Genomic DNA, 23,287 nt, shown 5'->3' on the forward strand with positions numbered 1-23,287 from the left:
AGAAGGAATCAATAACAGAATAACTGAGTCAAAAGAACGAATAAGTGAGCTGGAAGACAGAATGGTGGAAATAACTGCCAAGGAGCAGAATAAAGAAAAAAGAATGAAAAGAATTAAAGACAATCTCAGAAACCACTGGGACAACACTAAAGGCACCAACATTCGAATTATAGGGGTCCCAAAAGAAGAATAGGAAAAAAAAAAGTGTCTGAGAAAATATTCAAAGAGATTATAGTAGAAAACTTCCCTAACATGGGAAAGGAAACAGCCACCCAAGCCCAGGAAGCGCAGTCCCAGGCAGGATAACCCCTAGGAGAAAAAAACCAAGACGCATATTAATCAAACTAACATTATATTCAAAGAAAAAATATTAAAAGCAGCAAAGGAAAAGCAAAAAATAACATACAAGGGAATCCCCATAAGGTTATCAGCTGATTTTTCAGCAGAAACTCTGCAGGCCAGAAGGGAGCAGCAGGATATACTTAAAGTGATGAAAACGAAAAACCTACAACCAAGATTACTCCACCCAGCAAGGATCTCAATCATATTTGACATAAAAATCAAAAGCTTTACAGACAAGCAAAAGCTAAGAGAATTCAGCACCACCAAACCAGCTTTACAACAAATGCTAAAGGAACTTCTCTAAGCAGGAGACACAAGAGAAGGAAAAGACCCACAAAAACAAATCCAAAACAATTGAGAAAATGGTAATAGGAAAATATCGATAATCACCTTGAATGTAAACGGATTAAATGCTCCAACAAAAAGACACGGACTGGCTGAATGGATACAAAAACAAGACCCATATATCTGCTGTCTACAAGAGACGCACTTCAGACCTAGGGACACATACAGACTGAAAGTGAGGGGATGGAAAAAGATATTCCATGCAAATGGAAATCAAAAGAAAGCTGGAGTAGCAATACTCATACCAGATAAAATGGACTTTAAAATAAAGAATGTTACAAGAGACAAGGAAGGACACTACATAATAATCAGGGATCAATCCAAGAAGAAGATATAACAATTATAAATATTTATGTGCCCAACATAGGAACAGCTTAATACATAAGGCAAATGCTAACAACCATAAAAGGGGAAATCAACAGTAACACAACAGTAAGGGACTTTAACACCCCAATTACACCAATGGACAGATCATCCAAACAGAAAATAAATAAGGAAACACAAGCTTTATAAATAAACAGAAAATAAATAAGGAAACACAACAGACCAAACAGATTTAATTGATATTTATAGGACATTCCACCCAAAAGTGGCAGAATACACTTTCTTCTCAAGTGCACACAGAACATTCTCCAGGACAGATCACATCTTGGATCACAAATCAAGCCTCAGAAAATTTAAGAAAATTGAAATCGTATCAAGCATCTTTTCTGACCACAACACTATAAGATTAGAAATCAATTACAGGAAAAAAACTGTAAAAAACAAAAATACATGGAAGCTAAACAGTACACTACTAAATAATCAAGAGAGTACTGAAGAAATCAAAGAGGAAATTAAAAAATACATAGAAACAAATGACAACGAAAACATGAAAACCCAAAACCTATGGGATGCAGCAAAAGCAGTTCTAAGAGGGAATTTTATAGCAATTCAATCTCACCTCAAGAACAAGAAAAATCTCAAATAAACAATCAAATCTTACACCTAAAGCAACTAGAGAAAGAAGAACAAAGAAAACCCAAAGTCAGTAGAAGGAAAGAAATCATAAAGATCAGAGCAGAAATAAATGAAACAGAAAAGAAGAAAACAATAGCAAAGATCAACAAAACTAAAAGCTGGTTCCTTGAGAAGATGAACAAAATTGATAAACATTTAGCCTGACTCATCAAGAAAAAAAGGGAGAGGACACAAATCAATAAAATCCGAAATGAAAAAGGAGAAATCAAAACTGACACCACAGAAATACAAAGGATTAAAAGTGACTACTACAAACAACTGTATGCCAATAAAATGGACAACCTGGAAGAAATGGACAAATTCTTGAAAAAGTACAATCTCCCAAGACTGAACCAGGAAGAATTAGAAAATAGAAAATTCCAGACCAATATCACTGATGAACATATACACAAAAGCAAAATACTAGCAAACAGAATCCAACAACACATTAAAAGGATCATACACCATGATCAAGTGGGATTTGTTGCAGGAATGCAAGGATTCTTCCATATATGCAAATCAATCAATGTGACACACCATATTAACAAATTAAGGAATAAAAACCATATGATCATCTCAATAGATGCAGAAAAAGCTTTTGACAAAATTCAACACTGATTCATGATAAAAACTCTCCAGAAAATGGGCATAGAGGGAACCTACCTCAACATAATAAAGGTCATATATGACAAACCCACAGCAAACATCATTCTCAATGCTGAAAAACTGAAAGCATTTCCACTAAGATCAGGAAGAAGACAAGGATGTCCACTCTTACCACTCTTATTAAACATAGTTTTGGAAGTCCTAGCCATGGCAATCAGAGAAGAAAAAGAAATAAAAGGAATCCAAATTGGAAAAGAAATAGTAAGACTGTCACTGTTTGCAGATGACATGATACCATACATAGAAAATCGTAAAGATGCCACCAGAAAACTACTAGAACTAATCAATGAATTTGGTAAGGTTGCAGGATACAAAATTAATGCACAGAAATCGCTTGCATTCCTATACATTAACAACGAAAAATCAGAAAGAGAAATTAAGGAAATAATCCCATTTACCATCACAACAAAAAGAATAAAATACTTAGGAATAAACCTACCTAAGGAGGCAAAAGATCTGTACTCAGAAAACTATAAAACACTGATGAAAGAAATCAAAGATGACATAAACAGATGGAGAAATACACCATGTTCTTGGATTGAAAGAATCAATATTGTGAAAATGAATATACTACCCAAAGCAATCTACAGATTCAATGCAATCCCTATCAAATTACCAATGGAATTCTTCACAGAATTAGAACAAAAAATTTTACAATTTGTATGGAAACACAAAAGACCCTGAATAGCCAAAGCACTCTTGAGAAAGAAACACAGAGCTGGAGGAATCAGACTCCCCAGCTTCAAACTATACTGCAAAGCTACAGTAATCAAGACTGTATGGTACTGGCACAAAAACAGAAATATAGATCAATGGTACAGGATAGAAAGCCCAGAGATAAACCCACACACATATGGTCACCTAATTTATGACAAAGGAGGCAAGAACATACAATGGAGAAAAGACAGCCTCTTCAATGAGTGGTGCTGGGAAAACTGGACAGCTACATATAAAAGAATAAAATTAGAGCACTACCTAACACCATACACAAAAATAAACTCAAAATGGATTAAAGACCTAAATGTAAGACTGGACAGTATAAAACTCTTAGAGGAAAACATAGGAAAAACACTCTTTGACATAAACCACAGCAAGATCTTTTTGACCCACCTCCTAGAGTAATGGAAATTAAGACAAAAATAAACAAATGGGACCTAATTAAACTTAAAAGCTTTTGCACAGCAAAGGAAACCATAAACAAGACGAAAAGACAATCCTCAGAATAGGAGAAAATATTTGCAAATGAAGCAATAGACAAAGGATTAATCTCCAAAATATACAAACAGTTCATGGAGCTCAATATCAAAAAATCTAACAACCCAATTAAAAAATGGGCAGAAGACCTAAATAGACATGTCACCAAAGAAGACATACAGATGGCCAAGAGGCACATGAAAAGATGCTCAACATCACTAATTATTAGAGAAATGCAAATCAAAACTACAATGAGGTATCATCTCACACCAGTCAGAATGGCCATCATCAAAAAATCTACAAACAATAAATGCTGGAGAGGGTGTGGAGAAAAGGGAACCCTCTTGCAGTGTTGGTGGGAATGTAAATTGATACATCCACTGTGGAGAACAGTATGGAGGTTCCTTAAAAAACTAAAAATAGAACTACCATATGACCCAGCAATCCCACTACTGGGCATATACCCTGAGAAAACCATAATTCAAAATTCAAAAGGACATATGTACCCCAATGTTCATTGTAGCACTATTTACAATAGCCAGGACATGGAAACAACCTAAGTGTCCATCAACATATGAATGGATAGAGAAGATGTGGTACATATATACAATGGAATATTACTTAGCCATAAAAAGGAACGAAATTGGGTCATTTGTAGAGATGTGGATGGACCTACAGTCTGTCATACAGAGCAAAGTAAGACAGAAAGAGAAAAACAAATATTGTATATTAACGCATATATGTGGAATCTAGAAAAATGGTACAAATGAACCTATTTGCAGGGCAGAAATAGAGACACAGACGTAGAGAACAGACATGTGGACACAGGGTGGAAAGGGGAGGGTGGGACAAATTGGGAGATTAGGATTGACATATATACACTACCATATGTAAAACTGATAGCTAGCAGGAACATGCTATAAGGCACAGGAAGCTCAGCTTGGTGCTCTGTGACAATCTAGATGGGTGGGATGGGGGAGGGAGGGGAGGCCTAAGAAGGAGAGGATATAGGTATACATATAGCTGATTCACTTCATTGTACAGCAGAAACTAAAACAACATTGTAAAGCAATTATACTCCAATAAAAAAATAATAAAATAAATTTTTAAAAAATAAAAATAAAACACACCATGCACAGCCTCTCTGACAGTCCTCGTGCACGCCTGCCACTTGGAAGGAACCCTGCAGAGAGCCCCAGGCCGACAGGGCTGTGTGCTGCCAGGGAGCGGCTGCTCTGAGCTCCACCATGCTTCCCTCTAATGCCATGTGATTTGTTCGTACATCTTTAAATGAATTACATCAACACATCAGTTTTTCTTCCTTGGGAGGATTCTCTTATTGATAGTAACTTCATCAAACCCCTGAGCCGCTTTGATCAGTTCATTTCCTCGTAAATAGAAAGCACCAGTGATTTATCTCAAACAGTGAAATGTTCACAGTTCACATCTACACCACATGTGAAAGGTTACGTCTGACGTCACACACAGCAGCCCCTCGGCTACAGACTTGAGACCACTTGTATGGCTGTGCCTCCTTCCCAGAGAGCCTACGTGCACTGCGGGACTTCACGTCTCTGTGTGGAGCTCTAAACTGTTTCTATTCAGTTGGACTCGTCCCTCTTTCTAACGAATGTGAGAGAGACAAGCGTATTGGAAGATTCCAGGACGGACCCTTCCAGAAAAGAATTTCCTTGAGTCCAGGGACCATGCTTCACTTATCCATATGTTCCCTGTGCCCAGCACAGGGCTTGGCCCTGAGCAAGCACACTGAATGTCTGTTGTACAGCAGGATGGATGGATGGATAGATGTGAACAGATGGGTAAATACGTGGGTGGGAAGATGAGCGGAGAGATGGAGGGAGAGAGCAAGAGAGGGACAGGGAGATGGATGGGTGGAAGGATGGAAGGATGGATGGACACATGGGTGCGTAAATAAGTAACAGAGGTCCCACCCCATGTACCCTTTAACCACTCAGGGAAGCAGCAAGTATCTTGCCAGCGCTCGGCAGCAGTCGTCTTCTTCCCACACCCAGCCTCCAGGACGGACTTCACTATGTCCCTAAAAGGTTGAAACTGTCCTTCCACCCACCTCTCCAGGGCCTAGCAGCAGAGGAACAGAAGGAAGGTGTCACCCCTCACTCCTGAGGAAGCTCAGGGAGGCCCAGCGAGTGACCAGTGCTTCGAGGCCACGTGGGAAGGAGGGGACACCTGAGCTGAAACCAGATATGTAAGCAGGAACGAGCCTGATGTGTGTGCGCGTGTGTGTGTGTGCATGCAGGAGGGAGTGGGGAGGGAGGGGAAGGCACAGACCCCCAGCAGACCCTAAGTGAGACTCTGGTGTGTCTGAGGATGGGGAGGCCCAGGCAGCCGGGAAACAGAAGACAGGGCGGGCGAGCCCAGAGGCGGGTGCGGCGTCAGCAGGGCCCTCTGTGACAGGCCCTGGGTGCTGCAAAGACAGTGTTGAGCCACAGTGGGGGTGGGGTGTCCTTGGTGATACAATCAGGTCTGCATTCTCCAGAAGTCAAGGCGGCACTTGGGTTGCCCGCCCCAAGACGACCTGACCAGCCTTCCCTGGAAAGAATCCTACTGACCCTGGGAGAGCCCATGCTGACTGCGGAGAAAGCCCATCCTGCTCTCAGGAGACAGGCTCTGAGACCTCGCGAAGCTGCCTGGACTGTGCCTTACCCTGTGAACAGGCAGCAGCACTGGCCACGGCCAGCCTCGCCTGTCCTCACTGAGGTCCGGGGCGCAGGAACCCTGACAGCGGCTGGACACGTGCCAGAGCAGGGCTGTGTAGGTATGTAGAAAGGGGGGCTGCTGTCACGTGCGGGCCAGGCTGTCACCTTTACAGTCACCTTTATTAGCACAAGCCTGTCCGCTGAAGGCACCAATACTATAGAAGGGCCATCAGCCCGAAGTCCCCTCCGGCAGTTCCCTTGGGAAGTAGGTGCTGCTATATCCTGGCGCCCGCCTGGGGCCCGCTCTGAGCGCCTCCTGCACCAGCCAGACGTGAGCCAGAGGCCTGGGTGTGCACCAGGCAGCCTGGCCCTGCCCTCAGGGAGCTTCCGAGGTGGCTGAAGCTTCTCCAGAAAGAAACGTGTCTCCTTGGAAACCCCTCTGGTGTCCGGGGTCTCGCAGTTACAGCAGGGCTGTCGTGGGCAAACCCCAGAGGGACTTCTGCAGTGTGGACGGGGCAGCCCTGAGCTTTCTTGTGCTGAAGAAAGAGGCGTAGTCATGTGGCTCCGGTGCAGTCTTTACAAATTCATCCTGAGCAAGAGAAACCACGTTAGGTTTAACGAATGGGCTTCTGAAACCTGAGCGTGGGAAAATGATTACTTGCCCCTGTACAGCGCTTTCGGATTAAATGAGGGGCTTCTCAGGCTTCCCATCACCTGAGCCCGCACATCAAGCCTGAGGTAGGAAGGTCTGTGTGGTCATTTGCTCCTCAAATGACAGCACGGCAAGGACAGAGGCCAGCTCCCAGCGACAGGAGCATGGAGTGGCAGGTAGCTCTCAAACCCATGTCCCCTGGACCCTAGGCAAGCCTCTCAGTGGACTCAGCTCAGCCTCTGCGAGTTAGGGGTTAGGAGCTGGGACGCATGTGCTTCCGCCACGACCCTGGGGGCAGCCCGGCATCCACCGCCATGCTCTTGGCTTCCTTCCCCTCCTGCTCAGCCCAGCATGCTCTCCCAAGCCACCCAGCTGCTTCTGTCACTGCGCAATCTCGATCATTCTTCTCCAGTTCTTCTCCACTGATCCTCTCCTGAAATCAGAAAAGAATCAACGTAGCATCCCAATTAACGCTGGCCTGGCTGCGCCCCGCACCGCGAGCTCAGAGTCAGAGCAGGCGAGCCAGGTTCACACGCCAGGCCAGCCACGGGGACACCGTGTTCTGTACATAAGATGCTCTGAGCACAGATTTACTGATGGGAATATATGTTTAGTGGTGGGACATTAAGTCCTGGCCCGGGGAGATCCAAGAGAGAACAAGGCAAGGAGGCACTACTACAAAAGTGGGGAAGCACAGACTTCCCCAGACACACGCCCGCAGGCATCAGGTCACACTGGACACCTCCTGCTTCCTCTAACGGCCTTCAAGGTTTAAAAGGAGAGTCAGAGATTAGCACAGAGGCAAAGCACACACTCGGTTCAGTAGCCTGACAGCCCATCTTTCCACTGTGACCCAAGGAACAGGAAGGCCCTCCTCTGCCAGATGGCTAGAACTGATGTCAGACACCAGTCAGCTTTTCTAAGATAATCCAGCACTTTCTGCGATGTTTTATGCCTTTGATGTTGAGTCTTCTATCCCAGAACCATCTGTTTTCCAAGATAAGCAGCACTCCCCACAAAATGCATTTGTAAGTTTTGGAGTTTAATGTCATTATCGATTCTTTAGGGATTCCAGAGCAAAGGCCCTTCCATGCCAGCAAATGGAAGTCAGCACAATCACCTTGGGTGGACAAGTGTCTGGCTTGGCCTCAGGAAAATACTCGTGGAATCATATCACTCCAAAATCTTATAAACTACTGAACGACAACAGGTCAGCAAGAAATATTCAGGAACCATCCTTACCCATGGTTCTATCTACCATTGCTCTGAACCATCTCATAACCTAATGCCCTATTCCATTTTCTAGCATCTGGGCTTGAGGGGTGGGGAAGGAAAGAAAGATAAATTTGTCCACACATAAGTTCTGCTTGAAAGATACTGGTCCGTCACAGAATCTGAAATTCAGATTTTTCAGTATTTCCTTAACGATGCAAAATTACGGCTCACTCCCATGTGTTCTCTGTTTAGTTTTGGCTTCGTCAGAGCTTGTCTAGCTTAGAGAAGAGGACCGTGAAAAGTCTAATTGCAATGGCCTCTCCTCCCGCTGCAGCTCGGAGATTCTGATCATAAATCAACGGCCTGCTGCCCCAGAGGATCCCAGAGCAGAGGTATTTAGGAAACTGCACTAGCATGACACAATGACTAGTCCTAGAATGACACACATTTGTCACTGTACCTTGCTGTCTTCTCCATTATGGGATATTCCGGGTCCACTGTCTTGAGAAGTGCGCCCATGAGCAGTCACTTCCTCCTTGGAATTTCCTGGGTGAGCTGCCCTCCCCAAGCAAGAGAGCAGGGTGAGCAAATGGGGTGACTCCCAAGGGACTGGACAGTCAAAAGATTAATAATATAATGGGGACACTTCCAAAAGCATGGATCCCCACGACCCAGTTCTATCCTTTTGACCTTCACCCTGACACCTGCTACATGCCCTCCAAGGACAGGAAAACCTTCCAGGTATTGGGAGAGTGGTTCTATTCAAGCATTTCTGAGCTGGAATTTTGATCTATTCTCCCAACTATTCAGGCATTAAATGCAGTCAGATTTCCCATTCTATTCCTTGGCCCTCCTCTTTGCTCACTGGAATTCTTACTCACAAGAGAGACCATAATCACACATGTTAATTCAGCCTCTCTCCCCCACCTCCTACCAAATCAGTACTAACTTGGAAGGGGGTGACTTTCTTATCCTACTGTGCACTTCCCCACACCCCAAAATCCATATGTGGAGGTGTGGTGAGGGGTTCAGATCCCTTAGGAAAAATATATGCAGTTTTCCATTTGAGCTGAAAATACAAATGAAACACATTTTTCGAATAAAGAATAAATGTATTACTTGTTACCTATGTAAGTAAATGTTTAAAGTTTATTTCCAGACTCTATAAATGAGCAAAATTTGGTTTGGCAAAATTGAAACATAAGCATCTAAAAATACCAGCCCTCTTTAGCCCTCTCTGATATGAAAGATTTTATATAATACAGTAGTAGCTGCCCATGTACTTTCCTTCACAAAAGCCATAAGCTCATAAATGAGCTCAGACACTTCTCAGCCAGCCTTATTGACTACTGTATCCCAATCACCTGGACACTTCCCAATGCTGAGAAATGCTCCGTTAACAGTAATCAACTGAATGAGTGAGTGAATGAATGAATGAGAGAATGAAGTAGATAATCCATTATCAATTTTCTCCCTTTCCTGATGTGTGAAACTTTGTTTTCATGTGTTATGGATGGAAGCATGTTAATAGCTATCAAACTTTCCCTTGTACTTTATTCCTAAGCAATGAAAGTGCAATACTTTTTTTAAATTAATGATAATTTGGACTCACAAGGATGAGAATCTGAGAAGCAGCCACACAGGTAGGTCAAAGGCAGATGCCTATGCGTTAGCATCTGATGTTGCAGTAGATAACAGTGGCCACTAGAGGGAGCAACACAACCTTTCAAAGAGCAGCATTAGACCAAAATGCCCATCCAGCACGGTGGTTCTGTTCTCTGCCCTTCCCAGCCTGGCTCACCCCCATATGCCTGCTCTTGCTACTTGTCTGTGTAATGCCCGACTCTCCAGAACAAGCTGAAACAAGTTAGAGCTGCAGTCTGCTAAGCATCAGGCTTTTAGAAAAATGACCCCACTTCCTCAGCTCAAATATTTCACATCTCTTTATGTACATTCCCTCTAGCTTTAAAAATTAAACACAAACAGAAGAAAACTATTTTCCCTGTGGATGACCGTTGAATCTATTAAAAATTCACCTGGAAAGAAAGCAAAAATATAACCTAAAAATGAAAAAAAAAATTCTTTTTTAATCTGTGTGCAATTACTTCCTGCCTCCAGCAACTTTTTCCGTTAAAAAAAAAAAAAAATTCAACTGTTGACATATTCAATTTCATCCGCCCCCCCCCCCAGTAAAGAAACTTAGGCATGTGCAAGCTAATGGGGAAGTCACATAGGACAGAATTCTGATCCTATTCGTCAAGTTTCAAAGGCTTCCTATGTAACTGAGTATAGGAAGAAAAAAGTTTCCCACAAACTCTTTCTCTCAAAAAGTCTGAATAACCCTGTAAATATTTTCAAGGCCTTTATAAGCCACAGATGTTATCAACAGTCAGGACCGTGCAAACTAAAATCCCCAGTCCACAAATGACACTGCTTCATAACAGATTTTAAAACATTTGAAAGGAGAAGTTAATTTCCTGCTGGAATGTTGTGGAATGTTGTAATATGTCCACACCTTAGTTAGAATGTGAAAAGCAACGGGCCCCACCGGGCTTCTGGCTTATAGTTCTATTTCTGTGGCCCATGAAACTGTAGGAAACCTCCTAAATAACAGTCAGAAATAACGGGACAAAAGATAGAATTTGAAAAACAGAACAATTCAAGAAAGCAACTCTAAGAATAACTGACTGATTAAAACTAAAATTAAACTAAGTGGCCTCGTGACATTTCCAGGGAAAAGAAGATTCCAGAATCTTCATTGTTTGGTGATGGGTGGGAAAACCCAGTGGGCTAACATTTGCTGATGTCCGTGAGGAGAGAAACAGACGAAAACAGAGAAACTGCAGAGCATCTGGGCTAATCTGTGATTGCATCTGTGGCCCCCACTCGCCGGCCTGGAAAAAACCTGAGTGTCAGCGCCGACTGACAAAATTGTTACAAAATGAAGCTGGTTGGCGGAAAACCTTCAGGAGTGAATTAAAATCCTGACTGCTGGCCCTGGGGGGAGACAGGAGGTGTGGGTGAAACTGGGAACTAGCCATGATTTACACAGGGAGTGAAAAGACCACAACTTAGAATTTTTCAAAAAATTATAGTTTCGGTAATCTAATTATATCCCTAATTATAATGATGACCCTTCTTCCTTCAAGGGACTCAAGCATGCTTCTGGAACCTTCTCTGTGAAAGTCCCCTCATTTGCCGTTTTAAGGAGAGAGTTGGTGCATCTCAGAGTGAGTTAAAGTGACAGGGCTGGCATCTGAATTCTAGCTCATTTCCTCTGACCAGACCACACCAACTCTCTCAGCTCTTGAAATAACCCCCAGTGGAATACTCCTCAGAGGAAGCCATCTCCCCAATTATGCAAAAAAGTCCTTCCCTGCAAACCCCCTCCAGCCTGTACAATTTCCACATGATTTCCACATTCTGATGGGCAAGCCATTTTTTTTTCCATTTCCAGCCAAGGAAGTGCAACGTCCAAGCCACAAAGGCCGGGAGGCATGGGGGCTGCAGGCTCCTTTGTGAAGCCCAAAGACAAACCCACACGGCTGGTCGGCCAAGGGCCTGGGACCCTGGCTGGCTTCCCATCATTTCCGACTTTCTACGCCACAGGGCAAGTCACTTAACTGCCTCATTAGGATGACAGTCACAGCCCTGCCACAGCCTCCTTCCCAGGCGCCCGGTCACCCCATTAATATCTGTAAAGACCCATTAAGCCTCCTAGCTGAAAGGCACCAGAGGAGCAAAACCTATCACCATCGTCATCAATAAACTCTCAGGCACTCTCCCCTGTCGCCACCTCAGGGGAATCAGTCACCCATGGGAAGAGAAAGCCTGGCACCTCAGCCTGCCCATCCATCCCCTAATGAGCTACCTGCAGCCTCGGAAGTGGCACTCGACCCTGAAGGGAGCTCAGCCATGCTTTCATCGTGGCCAGTGAATTTAAAGAGATGCTCCCTCGCCCCCATCCCCCCTGCAGCGCTGCCCCGGGTTGCACCTCCAGCTGTAGCTGAGGCCGGGCCTCAGTGGGCCGTCCTCCCCTACCTGGGAGAGGTGGAAGGAACGTGGACAGAAAGCAGCCTGGAGACCTAAAGACAATGTGTGTCTGCCACCCTGCTCGCCCCTCCGGCCCTCAGACCCACCACCTGGGCACAGACACCATCCATCAAAAACCCGCCACAAGCGCGTTGAAGACGGCCTGTGTGTCTGTAACAGGGCTGCCCACACAACCAAAAGCTCACCCGTCAGGCTTATCCTGCGCTGCCGTCAAACACATCAAACAGGACAAGAAGGACAAGGCAGGCCCTCGCAGACACAGAACAGGGGGCGCTGCCTCACACCCACGTGAACCCTCCCCGGAGCAGAAGGGACAGAGCTCGCTCTTCCAGCAAACCCTCGTGGGTCTTAGCAGTTTTACCAGATGCACACATTGCCTACGGGAAACAATGCTTTCCAGGGACCTTCTGCTAGACAGAGGCAATTAACCCTCTCGCATGTTTCAGTGATCCTCTCCGACTGGAAACAGGGAACCCTTAGTCCCAGGGAGTCTCTGATTTGGCTAAAGTGGGGGAGATCTATTTGAGCAAGAGGGTCTGGAAGGTATGGTTCGTTCAGGATGGGAGGTGGAGGAAGGCCAGGATGCCACCGCCCGGGTTTCACTCCCTCCTCTATTCCTGCAACGGCAACAAACAGAACGTCTGCGCAGCCTGACTCGATCCGCACCAGTGAATCTGTGCTTCCGTTACCGACACTGGAAATAACCAGACCAAAGGGCATGCTTTCACCCCGACTCACAATCTGGACGCCTTGCCTGTTGAAGCTGAACCTTCAGCCAGATGTTGACTCGCTGGCCCCAGGCTCCTGGGGGCTCCGCCTCCCACAGGCGCCCCCGCTCCTCTGGATGCGCCGCCAGGAACTTCCTACAGACTGAGGGGAAGTTGCACACAGGAGTCAGGGAGGCCCACGCAGCCCTGGTGCACACACGCCGGCCCTCATCTGCGTCCCCAGGCACGGCCACTTCCGTCCTTCCTGCAGCCTGGCCCGGCCCACCCCCAGCTCTCTGCTCTGCCACGGCTCCACGCCAACCCCCCCGCCCGCCATCCTCCTCGCCCGCCTCCCACTCTCATCCATCCCATTTAGCCTGCTCAGGCGGCCACAACAAAACACCACACACCCAGGGCCTTAAACAACAGACATTTATTGTCTCGCAGCTCTGGAGGCTGGAAGTCTGAGATCAAGGTGTTGGCAGGCTTGCCTTCTCCTGAGACCTCTCTCCTTGGCTTGGAGATGGCTCCTTCTTACTGTGTCTTCACACCGTCTTCCTTCCGCACCCTTCTGTGTCCTAGTCTCCTCTTCTTACTGGGACCTCCTCTTACCAGTCCTATTGGATCGGGGCCCACCCTTATGACCTCATCTAACCTCAGTTACCTCCTTATAGACCCCATCTCCACGTACAGTCACCTTGGGGGTTAGAGTTTGGGGGGGACCCAATTCAGCCCATAATGGCACCCCACCTGGTCCTCTCCACAGGCACTGTCCTTCCTCTTGCTGAGCCTCCACAGCCCTCTTCTCCCAGGGAGCCTTCCAGCTCATCCACAGACGCCTTGACTCCAGAACCCCCTCAAGGTTGTAGACTTTTATGCCACGTTCACAGGGTGAGCATTTCCACGTGGCAGGGCCCCGAATCCAGCCGAATGGGAAGCAGCTCCTGGTCCTGCAGGTGCTGGGGGCTCCATCAGGCCCAGGGCAAGAGCACAGATGGAAACCCACAGAGCATGACGCTAAGTACTCAAAAGGTGTAAGCCAAGCTAGCCGAGTGCTAGATAGAATGTTCTGCTCTCCTGTCTTGACAAATATAACTTCTTAACAGCAGGAAAAGCCAGTTTCAAATTTAGAATTCTTAGACTCCTTGGAGTTTTGCACCTGAATGTGGCAATGCCAAGAGCGCTGGCCCCCAGCTGGCAGCCCACCCCTTCCTCCCACCCCAGCTCCCAGCATGTGGCAAGGGGCCTGTGCATACAAATGTACACACCACACCCACACTCCACCTACATCCCACCAGCAGCTGTCCCAGGGCCTAAGGATGTGCAAATTGGTGGCGTCCTCTGCTCTTAGGGGCACAGATCCAGGATGGAGCCCACTTGGGCCCTTGGCAGCCCCTGACAGGAATCCTGGGGTTCTGGTAGCCTGAGCTGGTTTAGGAGTGGCCTGCGCCTAGGCGAGAATGTCCTCTTGGGCCCACAGATTCCTCATCCCGTGGAGAGAGGTGCAGCTTCAAGAGGGTGCTAAAGCATGGGGCCCTGGGCAGGAGGCCCTCTGGGCCATTCCAAGGGCAGGACTGTACCGGATAAAAGGCGGTCAGTGAAGCGTGAAGCAGCCGCACCCGGCCTGGCCTTGAGCCTCCAGCTGCTGCTTTGTCCTGCTTTGTCCACACTCTGCCTGCTCACCCATGAGCCCAGGCACAATCAGGGTGACGTAGAAGCTCAAGGCCCCAGCACCCTTGGCTGGGCAACTGAGACCCCAAGTGTGATTCAGAATCAGTACCTTCAGATCTCCCTTCCCTACCAGGTGGAGATACAGGCCCCTGCGAGGGTCTCTGCAGTGCTGGCCTGCGGGTGGTCCCCGCCCTTTGGAGCCTGCTCCTGCCCAGGGGAGACCAAGGTGGCTGCCCTGGGGGCCAACACGCTCAAACAAAGTCTCAGAGCTGAAATGAGAATGAGGGGAGGGACAGACAGCACGTGGGCATGGACAGAGAACCAGTGCCGGAGTTCCAGAACTTTCCAACACCTCCAAGTGAGCAAACCAGTGCAGCAAGCCTCCAGTATTCTTTGCACAAATTCAGGATCTTCAGAGTTTCGTGAGAGATGGAGAGTTTGAAAATACAAAGAAATGACCAAACCCACTTGAGGAAAATATGTTTTCGCCTGGTTTTCTTATGACTTCCGAGCAACAGAAGTTTCCTTGCCTTTCACAGCTTTTCTCTCCTATCTGTTGTTCTCACACCATAAGGACACTGGAAACTCAATAGTAAGGGTCCAAAAGTATCTGTACGACAAGAAGTGAGGCAGGGCCCAGTGTGGGGTGGGTGTGCTTCATGGGGGACCAGTGGATCCTGGGAGATGCTTCCCAGTATCTCCCACCCTTGCTGATTTGGAGTGAAACATTTAACATCAGGGCTTTCTGAATTTCCTCTGGCAAATACATATTAAGATTTCTTTTCCAGAACCTGGAGAAGGATTGTGGTAGTTCATGTTATATGTCAACTTGAGTGGGCCAGGGGTATCCAGACATTTTGTCAAACATTATTCTGGGTGTGTCTGTGGGGCTGTTTTTGGATGAGATTCACATTTTTTTTTATTTATTTATTTATTTATTTATTTATTTATTTATGGCTGTGTTGGGTCTTCATTGCTGTGTGAGGGCTTTCTCTAGTTGTGGCGAGTGGGGGCTACTCTTCGTTGCGGTGTGTGGGCTTCTCATTGTGGTGGCTTCTCTTTGTTGCAGAGCATGCTCTCCAGGCGTGCAGGCTTCAGTAGTTGTGGCATGTGGGCTCAGTAGTTGTGGCTCATGGGCTCTAGAGCGTAGGCTCAGTAGTTGTGGCACACGGGCTTAATTGCTCTGCAGCATGTGGGATCCTCCCAGACCAGGGCTCGAACCCGTGTCCCCTGCATTAGCAGGCAGATCCTCAACCACTGCGCCACCAGGGAAGTTCTGGGATTCACAGCTGAATCCACAGACAGAGTAAAGCAGATTGCCCTCCCCATCGTGGGTGGACCTCAGCCAATGAGTTGAGGGCCTGACTACAAACAAAAAGTCTGACTCTCCCACAAGTGAGAGGAACTCCTCCTGCCTGACTGACTGAGCTGGGACATTGGTCTTTTCCTATCTTTGGACTTGAACTGAAACACTGGCTTTTCTTGGGTCTCAAGCCTGTTGGCATTTGGACTGAAAACACACCATCAGTCCTCCTGAGCCTCCAGCTTGCTGACTGTAGATCTTAGGATATCTCAATCTCCACGTTGTCTGAGCCAATTCCTTATAATAAATCTCTTCTCCCTCCCTCCCTCCTTCCCCCTCCCTCCCTCCCTCCCTCTCCCTCCCCCTCCCTCCCTCCCTCCCTCCCTCTCTCTCTCTCTCTCTATATATATATATATAGATAGATAGATATAGATATAGATATAGATATAGATCCTACCAGTTCTGTTTCTCTGGAGAACCCTGACTAATACACGGACTCGGTAGGACAAAAGCAGGTGAGGGGAGCCATCTTCTGCAGTAAGAGCTACACAGGTGCCCAGAGCTCAGTGCATTTGGAGCTTGCCTTCCCTCAGCTCCTGGTCCCCCTGGGCCTCCAAGTTGGAAAGGTAAAGTGATGACTACCATCTTCCCGTGCAAGAGCAAAGGCCCTCTGAGGCCCAGCAACAACCAGCAGCACAGTGGGTTCCCTGGATTCTGCTTCTCTCTGACGCTGTGTTGATTTGGTTCTTATTATTTCTAAATCCAATTCTTTCTCAGGGACTGGGAAAGGTTCGCCCCTTGTGATCAAGCTTAAAGTCTCAGTGCTGAAGCAACAGGAGATTTCTCAGAGGAAAGAGAAAACTCACAGGTGTGTCATGGTGCCGGTGGCTCTGAGGGACCTCCCGCCCCAGAATCATCTGGAACCCACATGAGTTACCCATCCCCGTTACCCAAGCGCTCCTCCCGATGCAGTGATTACCTTGGTACATGGCAGGGGAGATGGGCCAGCTGATGCCCAGGGCCTCGTCCTCTCGGAACGTCTGGCAGAAGTCCCTCAGCATGGCCAGGCCCAGGCCCTGGCGGCGATGGTTCCTCCGGACAAACAGTGTCTAAGACAGGCAGCAGGTAGCACACACCCGTGCCATCACCACACAGGCTGCCTGAGGGGAAAGCAAGAGACACGTGCTGTCCCCTGGGCTGGTCTAGCCTGCCAGGACCCGGCGGGACTCCCACTTGCCAGGTCACTGGTACCACCTGGAAGCAGTGCAGCCTCACAAACTAAACCACTGAAGACCAAACAGCAGATAACCCTAAACCACCAGCTCTCCAGCTTACTGGGCAGCCCACACATTGTCAATTGCCGTGAGCAAGGCCACTAGGCTATTGCCCTGAAATGAAATGCAAACCCAGGTGACTGAGCAGAGCGAGGCCGTTGCGCACCCAGATCCTCACACCCCTCCCTCACTGTGCACAGTTCAGAGACCCCCAAAGCCAAGGAGGAGCATCTGGGCAACGTCAAAGTTCTCCCTGATGTGGGCTGGGAGACCCAGCCAACGCATCTCCACAGCATGGACTTGTTCAGAGTTCACCATGGCCAATTATGGCAAAGTACACTTGACCCAAACAGACTAAGTCCTGTTTCCCATAGAACATCAATGACCCTGCTACTGCAGAGCAAGAGAGGCTACAGCTGGCACCTCTCCCACTTTTCTACCCTGAATTTAACTTTACTGCAACCAGCACTAACACCAGCAAAGTTGCTGTTTCTGCAACAGGAACCTACCCTTGCAGTCAGTCACCTCTGTTGTCACCCTAGCTAGAAATGCCACACACACCCAACTATATCGCCTTCCTCACTTCCCAGCTGCACAGTTGCCTGTGCTCTAGATGCACTGGAATCCAGGAAAAGAAATATGTCGCGTAGTCAGTTCCTGTTGGAAGAGGTGGTATTTGTGCCTGCAAAGATTCAAAGGTGAGTAATTTCCCAAACAAACAAAAAAACGATTCTGAGTCTAATTAGCCAGGCTGAATTCAGAGCTACATGCTACTGTAGTGAACTGTTTGAAAAATGGCCACAATTATTCCCCTTCCTATATCCACACACCTTTGCATGTGATTTTGAAGGTCCTCCCATCAAGACATGGAGTCTATTTCCTCTCCCCTTCAATCTTGCTGGCCTGGTGACTCACTTTGAGCAACAGAGTGAAGCTGGCAAGAGCACACCCATTCCGAGCCTAGGCCTCTCGGGGTCCAGGGCCCCTCCATTCTTTCACAGATCCCTATCACTCACCACAAGAACAAACCCAGGCTAGCCTGCCACCAGGAGAGAAACATGGCCCAGGCACCCTCGTGGTCCCAGCCAACATCTAGCTGGTCTTAAGAAACAGGTGGGCAGGTGACCACAGACACATAGGCCAGCCCAGCCTAGGGCAGAAAACCACCCAGCTGAGCCTCACCAAAATCACCAACCAAAAGAATGGTGAGCTAAATAAATAGTTGGTTTTGTGCCCAATATGAATGAATAAATAAATAATCTGTGACCAACGAGCAACCCCAATTCACTTGAGATGGTAATTGTAAAGAATTTGGACTTTACCCTCAATGTGCCTGAAATGACAGCACCAACTGGGTTGGAATTATATAACTTCCAATTTTATAGACAACAAGAACAATGGTCCCCAAACAGTGAAGTCCTTCAAAGCTAAGAATGTTAAAAATTAAATAAAGATACAATTCCACTCACAACAGCATTAAAAAGTAAATACTCAGGAATATATTTAACAAAAGAAGCATAAGCCTTAAATACTGAAAAGCACAAAACATTGTTGAGGGAAATTAAAGAAGATCTAAATAAATGAAGAGAAATTCCATGCTCATGGATTGGATCAGGGTCCCCAACCTCCAAGCCACAGACCAGTACTGGTCTGTGGCCTGTTAGGAACCAGGCCACACAGCAGGAGGTGAGCAGTGGGCAAGCGAGCGAAGCTTCATCTGTATTTACAGCCGCTCCCCATCACTCATATTACCGCTGGAGCTCCACCTCCTGTCAGACCAGTGGCGGCAATTAGATTCTCATAGGAGCACGAACCCTCCTGTGAACTGTGCATGCGAGGGATCTAGGTTGTGCACTCCTTATGAGAATCTAATGCCTGATGATCTGAGGTGGAGCTGAGGCAGTGATGCTAGCGCTGGGGAGTGGCTGCAAATACAGATTATCATTAGCAGAGAGGTTTGACTGCACAGAGACCATAATAAATCAACTGCTTTCAGAATCATATCAAAACCCTATCAGCGAGTGGCAAGTGACAATTAAGCTGCATCTTACAGAATAGACTGGACATAAGCAACACACTTCAGGTGTCACTGTCTCCCATCACCCCCAGATGGGACCATCTAGTTGCAGGAAAACAAGCTCAGGGCTCCCACTGATTCTGCATTATGGTGAGTTGTATAATTATTTCATTATATATTAAAATGTAATAATAATAGAAATAAAGTGCACAATAAATGTAATGCGCTTGAATCATCCCAAAACCATACCCCACCCTCCAGTCCATGGAAAAACTGTCTTCCACGAAACCAGTCCTTGGTGCCAAAAAGGTTGGGGACCGCTGGATTGGATGACTCAATACTGTTAAGTTGCCAATTCTTCCCAAACTGACCTGTAAGTTTAACACTAGTCCTATCAAAATCCCAGCAGGCTCTTTTGTGGAAACTGACAAGCTGAGAGTAAAATTCAGGTGAAATGCAAAGTCTCTAGGATAAACAAACAGAAAAAAAAAAAAAAAGAAGAAGAAGAACAAAGTTGCAGGTTTTATATTAACCAATTTCAAAGCTTCTTATAAAATCAAGGTAATCAGACAGTGTGATAATGGTGCAACGGTGGGCATATAGATCAATGGAGCAGAAGTGAGAGTCCAGAAGTAAACTCTTACACTCCGAATTTCTACAAAATGCCATGGTAACTCAGTGGGGGAAAAGACAGACTTTTCAACAAACTGTGGTGGAATGATTGGACATCCATAAGCCAAAAATTAATTAATTAATTAAAAATGAACAAATTAATGAATGAAGCTGCAACAGAACAGAGCCCAGAATGAGACCCACACAAACACAGTCAACTGATCTCTGACAAAGGAGCAAAGCAAAGTGAATAGAGGAAGGACAGTCTTTTCAACAAGCGATGCTGGGACAGTTGGACGTCCACATGCAAAACCATGAATCTAGACACAGACCTTAAACCCTTCACAAAATGTAGCTCAAAATGGATCGCAGACACAAATGTACAATGCAAAACTACAGAACTAGAAGATAACATAGGAGAAGATCTAGATGACCTTGGGTTTGGCAATAAACAGCATCAAAGGCATGATGCATGAAAGAAAAAATTGTGAGTTGAATTTCATTAAAATCAAAGTTTTCTGCTCTGTGAAGGACGCTGTCAAGAGAATGAGAAGCCACAAACTGGGGGAAAAAAATATCTTCAAAAGACATAGCTGATAAAGAACCATTATCCAAAATATACAAAGAGCTCATAAAACTCAACAACAAGAAAACAAACAACCTGATTAAAAAGTGGGCCAAAGACCTTAATAGACACCTCACCAAAGAAGCTGTACAGATGGCAAGTAACAAATGAGAAGATGTGCCACATCATATATCATCAGGGGATAAAAATTTAAAAACAGTGAGATACCACCTATTAGAACCTATTAGAACGGCCAAAATCCAGAACACTGAAAACACCAAAACGCTGTTGAAGATGTGGAGCAAAAGGAACTCTCCTTCATTGTTGGTGGGAATGCAAAATGGTACAGCCACTCTGGATAACAGCTTGGTGGTTTCTTTTCTTTTCTTTTCTTTTCTTTTTTTAATTTCTGGCTGCATTGGGTCTTTGTTGCTGTGCGCGGCCTTTCTCTAGTTGTGGCGAGCGGGGGTTACTCTTTGTCGTGGTGCGCGGGGCTTCTCATTGCGGTGGCTTCTCTTGTTGTGGAGCATGGGCTCTAGGCGCACGGGCTTCAGTAGTTGTGGCACACAGGCTAAGAAGTTGTGGCTCGCGGGCTCTAGAGAGCAGGCTCAGTAGTTGTGGCGCACGGGCGTAGCTGCTCCACAGCATGTGGGATCTTCCCGGACCAGGGATCGAACTCACGTCCCCTGAATTGGCAGGCGGATTCTTAACCACTGCGCCGCCAGGGAACTCCCAGCTTGGTGGTTTCTTACAAAACTAAACCTACCCTTACCATAGGATTCAGCAATTGTGCTCATTTATATTTACCTGAAGGAGTTGAAAACTTATGTCTACTCAAAAACCAGCACACAAATGTTTATAATGCCTATATTCATAATTACCAAAACTTGGAAGCAACCAATATATGCTTCAATGGGAGAGTGGATAAATAAATTATGGTACCTCCAGATAATGGAATACTAGTCAGTGCTAAAAGGAAATGAGCTATCGTGCCATAAAAAGATATACAGGAACTTGACAGCATATTACTAAGTAAATGAAGCCAATCCACAAAGGCTACATAGCATACGATTACAATTATATCTTCGGGAAAAGGCAAAACTACGAAGGCAGTAAAAATATTAGTGGTTGCCAAGGGGTAGGGGAGAGCAAGGGATGAATAGGTGGAACACGGGATTTTTAGGGCAGTGAAGCTACTCTGTATGATGGTACAATGATAGAACATGTCTTTACACATTTGTCGAAACCCACAAAACGTACAACACAAAGAATGAACCCTAATGTAAACTATGGACTTTAGTTAATAATAATGTATTCTTACGGATTGAATTGTGTCTCCCCAAACCCCCAGTACCTCAGAATGTGTCTGTATTTGGAGACAGGACCTTTAAGAGGTGATGAACTCAAAATGAGGTCTTTAGATGGGCTCTAATCCAATCCACTTGGTGTCCTTATAAGAAGAGGAAATTTGGACACACAGAGGGACACCAAGAACGCACACACACACACAGGAAAACCGTGAGAGGACACACCGAGAAGATGGCCATCACAAGCCAAGACACAGGCCTCGGAAGAAACCAAACTTCCCTACACCTTGACCTTGGACTCCCAGCCTCCAGAACTGTGTGAAAATTAATTTCTGTTGTTTAAGCCACCCAATGTGTGGTGCTCTGTTACAGCAGCCCTAGTCGACTAATACATGCATCAATATTGGTTTATGAATTATAATAAATGTACCACACTAATGCAATATGTTAATAATAGAGGAAACTCTGTGTGTGTGGAGGGGGATGAGAACTCTCTGCACTTTCTGCTCAATTTTTCTATAAACCTAAAATTGCTTTAAAAAGTAAAATCTGCTAATTTTTTAATGTATAAGGTATTTTTAAAAATGAAGCTGGACCCTTACTTCACATCATATAAAAAATTAATTCAAGATGTACCTAGACATAAATGTAAGAGTTAAAACTGTAAAGCTTTTAGAAGAAAACACAGAAGGAAATCTTCACAACCTTGGGTTAGGCAAAGAGTTCTTAACTTTGACATCACTGGACACAACCAACTGGTAAATCTGACTTCATCAAAATTAACTTGGTACTTCAAAAGACACCACAAAGAAAATAAAAAGACAAGCCACAGACTGTAAGAAAATGTTGCAAATCACATTCCTGATGAAAGACATATCCAGACTATATAAAGAACCCTTATAATTCAACAAAAAGAAAATCAACAACCAATTAAAAATGGACAGATGATCTGAACAGACATTTCTTCAAAGAAGACATACAAATGGTTAATAATCAGTGAAAAGATACTCAACATCATTAGTCATTTAAAAATGTAAATTAAAACCACAATGAAATGCCACTTTTAACCTACTAAATGGCTATAATCAAAAAGACAAGCAAGTGTTGACAAGATGTGGAGAAATTGGAACCCTCATATATTGCTGCTGGGAATACATAATGGTACAGAAACTTCGTCAAATAATTTGGCAGTTTCTTAAAAAGTTAAAACATATGCTAACCAAAGACCCACCAGTTCTGCTCCTAGGAACCCACTTAAGAGAAACAAAAACATGTCCATACAAAGACATGTATGCAAGTATTTATACCAGCATTATTCATAATAACCAAAAACTGGAAACCATACTGGTAAATGCATAAACAAAATGTGGTACAGTCATACCATGGAACATTACTCAGCAATAAAAAGGAATAAAATACTAATATATGCTGTAATTTGGATGAACCTCAAAAACACCAAGCTGAGTGAAAGAAGCCAGACACAGAAGACCACATACTGTATCTTTCCATTTATATGAAACATCCAGGAAAGGTAAATTGATGGAGACAGAGAGCAGAGCAGTCGTTCCCTAGAGCTGAGGTGGAAAGAGACTGACACCAAAAAGGCAACTTTTGGGGGTGATGGAAATATCTAAAATCTGGATTGTGGTGCTGGCTATACAACTCTCTAAATTTGCTTTAAAAAAGT

General features: G+C 45.5%; 1 protein-coding gene across 1 annotated transcript in view; it reads right to left on the reverse strand.

The window, feature by feature from the left end:
• Positions 1-3,969: 3,969 nt before the first annotated feature.
• FAM169B (Protein) overlaps positions 3,970-23,287 on the reverse strand; it is an 85,767-nt gene continuing 66,449 nt past the window's right edge. Inside the window, 6 exon segments of the mRNA XM_057541881.1 lie at positions 3,970-6,813; positions 7,164-7,309; positions 8,552-8,646; positions 12,883-13,014; positions 16,805-16,929; positions 16,931-16,985. Coding sequence (XP_057397864.1) covers positions 6,801-6,813; positions 7,164-7,309; positions 8,552-8,646; positions 12,883-13,014; positions 16,805-16,929; positions 16,931-16,985 — 566 coding nt within the window. The 3' untranslated portion in view covers positions 3,970-6,800.

Source organism: Balaenoptera acutorostrata, chromosome 3 (genome assembly GCF_949987535.1).
Source record: "Balaenoptera acutorostrata chromosome 3, mBalAcu1.1, whole genome shotgun sequence".
NCBI classification, from domain to species: domain Eukaryota; kingdom Metazoa; phylum Chordata; class Mammalia; order Artiodactyla; family Balaenopteridae; genus Balaenoptera; species Balaenoptera acutorostrata.